Below are 8307 nucleotides of genomic sequence, written 5' to 3' on the forward strand. Positions count from 1 at the left end.
GTGAAGCTTAATGTTAGAACCTGGTGGCTGAGATTCTAACCAGGAGGTGAGATGCTCCAGCGAAGATCTGAACCCAGCTAGAGGCTTAAATGCCTGAACTGCTCATCAGCCGGAATCAACAACAGCTGGGAGAAAAGGAGGTTAGAGGCATCGCCCACAGGGCAGGAAAAACTCCAGATCCTCACACTTTAATAAGTGTAGCTTGTTTTTGTAATCTGTTACCATGGAGACAGAGACAGGTGGGTAACAAAGCAGTTTAGGGAAGCTGAATGTTTTGTGAGTTTGCTGAGCAGCAGTTTTGTTCCTCAGATTCTGTGAAACTTTAAAATCATTCCTGTTTGATTGTGTTTCTTTGTGTAGATTACAGTGTTTAGGATGGGCTCAGAGGGGCAGCATGACATTGAGATGTCCATCCTCACAGCTCTTCTGAAAGGTGTGAACACATATAAACATTATTATTGTTGTTGTTGTTATTATTATTATTCTGATGCTGTGAATGTGACGTCTTGTCATGAATTCAGGTACCAATGCTTCAGCATCGGATCAGTTGAGTTTGGCCCTGGCTTGGAACAGAGTGGACATCGCCCGCAGTCAGATCTTTGTGTATGGCCTCCACTGGCCTGTGAGTTCCCAGATCTGTCTGCTGTTGGGTTTCCTTTCAGCTTGATAGTCTGAACAAAGTGTTTTTGTTCTTCAGCCTGCGACTGCTCTAAATGCTGATCGACCCAAAAGCCCGTCATCTCAGCGACAAGCAGCAGCAGGAGGCAAAGCCCGAGCAAAGAAGGGAAAAGGAGGCAAACCCAAACCAGAGCCTCCTGAGGAGACTGATCCTCGCAAACTGGAGCTCCTCAACTGGGTAAGTGACTGGTACCAACCAGCAGGAACATTTTGAAAAAGTGTTTAAGAAAAGACTTGATGTTTAACGATATTGTGATTTATAACATAGAAAAGATCTCTTTTCTACACAACACAAATTTGGACTACAGTAGGAAGGCTAAACAGAGCAGCGATGGTGGAGCTAGACTACACTATCATCATAAATGAGACTGTGGTGATCAAGAATAAGATGATGACAAAGATGGTGACCATGATAAAGATGATGACAGTGGTGTTGCTGTTGGACAGGTGAACTCCCTGGAACAGGCCATGATGGACGCTCTGGTGTTGGACAGGGTGGACTTTGTGAAGCTGCTGATTGAGAACGGGGTCAACATCCACCACTTCCTCACGATCCCGCGCTTAGAGGAGCTGTACAACACGGTGAGACACAAATACACACAAGCTGGGGTCATTTCCATTTAGAAAATGTGAAAGAGCAAAGTTAAATAAGAAGGGTAGAAATATTGCAGATAATTACAGAAACAAAAGTAATTCTTAAAGATGGTGTCTCTTTGAATGCACCTGCTCAGGGTTTGTTTCCAGTTGGAACAAATACTTCTACTAATTTAAAACCACAAACAATGTGACTCATACTGCCACCCTGAGGTGACAAAGCAACCTAGTTTATTTGTGTTCCACAAATACTGGATATTTGATTAAAAGCAACAATTGTATTTCAGATTAATGAAAAATGGAAGGATAATTTAAACAAAACCCAAATCCTGACAAATAATGGATTTAAAAAGCTCTTTGGGATATTCTGTGTTCTGGGATATATTTTAGAACTCAACCCTGATCTCTATTTCTCTACAACTTCATCTCTAACCTGTGTGGAGGGTTCCTTGGTCTTCATGATGTCTCCTTCTTGGTGGTAGGCCTTACTACTTAGAGGTGTTGATTCTGGGGGACATTAGAGCAGATGTATATATACTGAGATCATCTAACACTAAGATCACATGTTTACTGAACTAATTACAGTGAATCTGGAAAATATTCACTGTGCTTCACTTTTTCCACATTTTATTGTCTTAACTTCTTCCTAAATTGATTAAAATAATTTTCTTCCTCAAAATTATACACGTAGAACCCCATAATGACAAAGTAAAAAAAGTGAAATTTTTGCAAGTTTAGTAAAAATGAAAGACAAAAATATGACACTTACATAAGTATTCACAGTCTTTGCCATAACACTTAAAATTGAGCTCAGATGCATCCTGTTTCCACTGATCATCCTTCAGATGTTTCTACAACTTGATTTCAGTCCACATGTGATAAATTCAGTAGATTAGACATGATTTGGAAAAGCTCACAGCTGTCTATATTGGGTCCCATAGTTCACATCAGAGCACAAACTAAGCCACAAAGTCCAAGAAACTGACTGTAGACCTCTTAAAAAGTATTGTATTAAAAGCACAAATTTGAGGAAAGGTCAGAAAAAAATCCTGCTGCTTTGAAAGTCCTAATGAGTATAATGACATACATCATCCTAAAATGGAAGAAGTTTGGATTCACCGGGACTGCATCTGGCCACCTGGTCAATCTGAGCAATCAGGGTAGAAAGGCTGAAGTCTGGTTACTCTGGCAGAGATCCAGCAGTGGTATATGGAGAGAGTAGAACCTTCCAGAAGGACAACCTTTTCTACAGAGCTCTGCCATACAGGTCTGAATGGTGGAGTGCTGCACAAAAAATTGTCAATACTTTCTGGATGCACTGTATGTGGCTTCTGAAGGTAATGGTTGCAGCTTCAAGGAAAAGATGTTAATTATATACATATTCACCACTTTTCAGGTTTTTTAATTATTTAAAACCATCCCTCCCCTATTTAAACTCATTAATCTAAAGCATTTTTATAGAATCATTGAATATGTATTTATTAACTTAAAAATTAAATTAAATATCAGGTTGTAAGGTGACAAAATAGAAAGATTCCCAAGAGAGGTGAATACTTTTGGATCTCTCTATGTGGCTGCACTTTCATTTCTTCAAATTTATTTTTGTATGTGAATGGAAAGCTGAATAGTGAAAAGTAGTACATTTGTAATTAAAAGACAGGTGAACATAAAGTTCTTTTATCTGTTATCTATTACAAAACTTCCACTGCTGTCCACTCAAACTTTCCACTTTCTGTAAGATACAATGTGAGAAGTTTGAGTATAAATATGTTGGAAAGTTTGTGAATACATGATAAAAATGTTTTAAAATAATAATAAACTGAATAATAAAAAAAAAGCTTTCTGGTTTTACCTTCATATGCTGACCTGCAGTTTTCTTTCCTCCATTTTCTCTATTATCCCTGTTGTTCTTTTAACCTTTATCTAATCCATAGACATAAAAAGCTTTTAAAGCAAGGGGAGTCACATTTCTGTCAGATTACAGAGGAGCTCTCTGCTGCCATCTGTTCCCTGCCCTATATGTTCACCAAATACTGTGAATCCTCTTGTTTGTCAGACTTTCAATGATTAAAGTGATTAAAAAGGTTCCAGCTGATTTTCAAAGTTAAAGTCATAGAAAAAGTAATCAGTTTATCTTTGTGATTTGTTTCTGCAGAAGCTGGGACCAGCAAACACCCTGCATTTTGTGGTACGAGATGTCAAAAAGGTAAAGTTTTGGAAACATTTGGAATAAAATATTTGAAATGAAGTTCAAACTTTAACTTGCACATGTTTATTTTTTTAACTAAAAAAGATGCAACCCTCCCGGTTGCAATCCCAGACCCATCAAAGGCTATGTATACACTGCAGATATGGCCCAAATCCATTTTTTTTTTTTTTTTGCCCATATACAACCCATATATATATATATATATATATATATGACAGTTTAAACATGGGAAATCTGATCATGGTCACTTTTATATGTGGTACTACATTGGATACATATTGGATGTTTTTCAAAGCGAGCTCTGGCAGAACAGTCATGTCACATTTCATTTGACTTTTGCATCATGGAAGTAGGGGCATGCAGATCAGTCCAAATACTAATATTTGAATAATATTTTGTTTTTGTATAATATTATATGATATTAGACCTGTCCAGGGTGTACCCCACTTTTCACATAGGATGGTCACCAGCTTTTGGTGACCTGGAAAGTAGAAATGGATAAAAGAAAATGGATGGATAGAAGGATTATTTGATATTATATATCGATAAGAACATCATGCAGATAAGACTTTAGAACCTTGAACATCTTCAGCTACAGAAAAGAAGTCCAGTTGCTTTGTCATTATTTGTTTGTGTATTTATTCACTTTTTAAATTATTAACTTTTTACATTTACCATGTTCTGGATGGCTGAGAATTTACGCCAACATACAGTATAATATCAGTGTTGGTGTTAGATCATATTGATATTGATACTAGTGTGGTGGGATTATGTCACTCCAGTTGGAACTCATGTCTGCAGGTTTGCCATCATCCTTGTTGATCAGTATTGCAAATGGCCTAAAGTAGTATTTACTCCTAATGCTACAACAAATACTGTCATGGCATTCCTGACTTCTGTTTTTGCATGTGAAGGAAACCCTTACACCATCACAACTATTTTTTTACCTTTATTTTAATAGTTTACTACATGTAAACTGGTAATGGACCACAGTTTACATCTTCTGATATGCTAATTTCAGGAGTCAATGTGGCATTAAACACATCAGAACAATTATTTACCATCCTCAGGCAAACAGATATGTGAGACACTTTAATAGAGTGCTAAAATATCTCATTCAGGCAGCAGAAACTGCACAATGACCCGGCAAGTCATTAGTTAGTGAAATGCTTTACACCTACCAGGCTCACCACATGTCACAATTGGTGAATCCCCTGTCCAGGTTCTCTGATTAAGATCAGTTAGAACAAAACTGGACATCTTGTCTCCATCTAAGGACAATGGACAGTACGACCATGTTAAAGAAAGTGGTTTTACAACAAGCCAAAAGTGCATGACTAAAAAAGATGGTAGATAGACTGTACTTTTAAAGCACCTTTCTAGCAAATCAGGCCACTCAAAGCGCTTTACAACACAGTCTGTGCCATCATTTACCCATTCATACAGCACTTTACTACATCTAATGATATTTTTTAAATAATCTTTAATAATCTATGACTGCTCTAACCACTGAGCCACAGCTGCCATAAGAGGGGAGCCAAACCCACTAAAGTCATTACTGGAGCAATGGAAAGAGTGAGAAAGCTTTTTCATGTGGGAAAAGGAGAGACCCAGTACAGCGATTCTTTGTCAGTACATCAGAAGACTGGACTGAGTTCATTTGTCCTCAGTGACAGGAAAAGATTGAATGCAGCTTGACTGTCGCTTTGCCTAAATGAAATGCCAAAGACTGATACAGCAGGGGAACCCCTCAGCCCAAAATAGACACAAAAACAAACTGTTCTGCAAAGGGAAACACGTGTACCAACTAGACATGTACCAAGACTATGTGATGACATAAGTTGGTTGAAAAAAGAATATTGGGAAAAAAGTGAAACAATGTGAACAAAAGGCTTTAGGTTCTAACTCTGTTCATGTTTTGTGAAAGCATTATTTGCATTTAATAGCCCTCCTACTAACTGAAAGGTTAAAGATAAATTCAATTCAATTCAGTTTAATTCAGTTTATTTATATAGCGCCAAGTCACAACAAAAGTCGTCTCAGAGCACTGTACAAAAACATTCAATTATTAAAAGTTTTCTATCCAAGGAAGCCAGCAGATTGTGTTGAATGTCCACTTCATCACAGTCTCCCATCCTGAGCAGCACACTGGTAACAGTGGAAAGGAAAAAAAACTTTTAACAGAAACAAACCTCCAACAGAACCAGGCTCAAGACAAGTAGCCGTCTGCTTCGACCAGGTGGAAATTGCAGACTCTTTATTTTGCATTGGGAATATTAGTCTTTCCAAGAAAATACTACTTTTGCTTTAAGGATTGAGAATGTTTGTCTGGGTAACAAGAGATATGTTGTGTTCTTAAGTTTACATAGTGAATGCATTTATGTTGCTGGTATTACTTTTGGTCACTAGATGGTACTGCTTTGATACTGTAGGGTGCAAGAGACTGTGTTATGGTAGAGATTTAGAGAAGGATGAGACCGGGAGAGAGTGTAGCAGTCCTATAACAGCATCTGACCTGACAGCAAGCAAGTTTGTCAGTTTTACCAGAAGTCTTCTTATTTCATTCAGCAGAATAAAGAAAATGTGCAATGTGACAGAAGATGCATTATCTACTGATGTGTGTTTCAGGGGAATCTTCCTCCAGATTACCAGATCACACTAATTGATATCGGACTGGTGCTGGAGTTTCTGATGGGTGGAGCATATCGGTGTAATTACACCAGGAAGAATTTCAGGGCACTCTACAACAACCTGTATGGTCTCAAGAGAGTGAGTAAAGACAGAAAACATCTAAATGGTCAACTTGGTCAACTGCACAGTGAATTTCTTTAATTGTTATATGACTTTGAGATAAGAAGACAAAACAAGATAAATAAAAAAATAAAGAAATTGCATTTCCCTGAAAATGCAGTGTGAAAGCTTAGAGCTGAATTATGAAGCTAAATTAATGCCAAATGTTTTGTTAATTTTAAAAAAGAAATTTAAATCAAAAAACTAAAACTGAAATTGAAAGCTTGAGCTTTAGTCCAAAACCTGAAAAATTCAATCATGTATTCAAATTAAAAAGAAGTGTGCCATTTTTTTTTTCAGTTTAAATAAAATATTGGTTTAATTCTGGAAATATTTCGAGTAAATTCTGAATTTTTAGTTTTCACTTTTCTATATTTTGATATATGAGGACTTTATTTTTTTTTTTCAATTCAGTTTTTATGTTTTTAGGATCAAAGCTTTTTTTTTAGCTTCAAATCTTTTTTTCCACTATCAGATCTATTTTTTACTTTTAGATCAGTTTTTCTCAGTTTCAGACTTTGGGCCCCGTTTTGCGTAGGGGGCATGGCTTCAGCTGAGAGGGGCATGGAGTCATGACTGACAGTCTAACAAAGAAGGAAGGAGACTTGTGTCACTCATATTGCCTTCAGGAAACGTAGGTGCTGTGGCTCACCGTTTTCTACAATGACTTATATGTATAGACATGACATGCCGCTTTAAAGGCTCGGGCCGAGGTGCGGCGAAAGTGGCGCCATCTTGCTACAGTATTCTTAAAGGCGCAGGGCTATATAAACAATGCTGAGGACTAACGAAATAAATTTTTTTAGTGGGTAAGATGAGCCCAATAGTGCATGTACTTTATCATACAATGTCACAAATACTCAGTTATTGTAATTTAAATAATAGCAACCATGAATTTAAAAGAAACGCAAAACCAGAGCTATTTATTTACAATCACAACAGTAGTCAAATCAGCAATAGTATAAGCAATACAGAAAAAAAATGGGTAAATGTATAATTTGTCTTACAGACTATACACCAGACGAAAAATTAATTAAATGATAAAAAAAAAAAAGAATACAAATTTTCATTAAAGAAAAAAATTAAATGTCACAAACTTCAGATATGAGAAAGAATAATTACTGTCATGTAATAACTTCAAAGAAAACTTGTTCAGATTGTTACATGATTATGTTTTCAAAGTGGAAAATCTCAATAAAAATATTTTGGTAAAAAAAGTCACAAGCTTTTCAGAAATGAAAGCAAGTACAGATGCAGGCAAATGCATTAGTGTATTGTAAGAACAACAAATGTAAACACCAAATTTAAAATTGCCTGATCATAATACATTGTCAGAAAGCAGTTTGTGGCCTTTGAGAAGTATAACCTTGGTCAGTTTTTGTTGTACAGACTCTTTTTTTCAGATGTGAGGAGTGTAAATGTGCGATGTGTTTCTGCCTGATGGTGTAATAACAGGCAACCACGACTTTGATGATGTCAAAGTAATGGTTATCTATTCCATATTGAGACTCTGTAATGTGTTCCCCAAGGCAAAGTGGATCAATGTCCCCACATTCATTCTTCACATACATTGTTATTTTATTTACGGAACAGATGTTTTTTGCTGACGCAGTGCTCATGAACAGCCTGATACCTTTTTCTGCTGCTGTGAGGATGTGGACTACACCTTGTGATGGTGTGACAAGCCCCCCTTCATTTTTCAACTCCTCATGACATGGTTGAACAGCAGCTGACACTAAGGATGCTTTGCAGACATCACAACATACAGCAGACATGATCCGACGCACAACAAACCCTGCAATATAGGTGACAATGTTTGACACAAACTTAACATGTTTTATTGATATCCACGTGCAGTATGTGTGGTCCAAGTTGTTGTCGTTAAACGGCGACTCTGCCGCCTCACGATGCCCCGCTTCAGACAACATGAGGCATTATGTGCTGTCCATGATGGCCACATTTCTGCTTGTGCTGGGTGACACTCCGCTGTGCACAATCAGCTTACGGAAGACAGCCATGAACTGTAGACAACTGGG

At 37.2% G+C, this 8307-nt stretch overlaps 1 protein-coding gene across 2 annotated transcripts in view; it reads left to right on the top strand.

Annotated features, from left to right (window-relative positions):
* Positions 1-8307, top strand: part of LOC108247988 (transient receptor potential cation channel subfamily M member 1-like) — a 101507-nt gene that overhangs the window by 24172 nt on the left and 69028 nt on the right. For both annotated transcript variants that reach the window (XM_037980005.1, XM_037980006.1), the window contains exons 9-14: positions 361-433; positions 522-622; positions 698-856; positions 1126-1260; positions 3428-3478; positions 6110-6250. In XM_037980005.1, the coding sequence (XP_037835933.1) occupies positions 361-433; positions 522-622; positions 698-856; positions 1126-1260; positions 3428-3478; positions 6110-6250 (660 nt within the window). The remainder of the gene's footprint in view (positions 1-360; positions 434-521; positions 623-697; positions 857-1125; positions 1261-3427; positions 3479-6109; positions 6251-8307) is intronic.

Source organism: Kryptolebias marmoratus, linkage group LG15 (genome assembly GCF_001649575.2).
Source record: "Kryptolebias marmoratus isolate JLee-2015 linkage group LG15, ASM164957v2, whole genome shotgun sequence".
In the NCBI taxonomy this organism is placed as follows: Eukaryota; Metazoa; Chordata; class Actinopteri; order Cyprinodontiformes; family Rivulidae; genus Kryptolebias; species Kryptolebias marmoratus.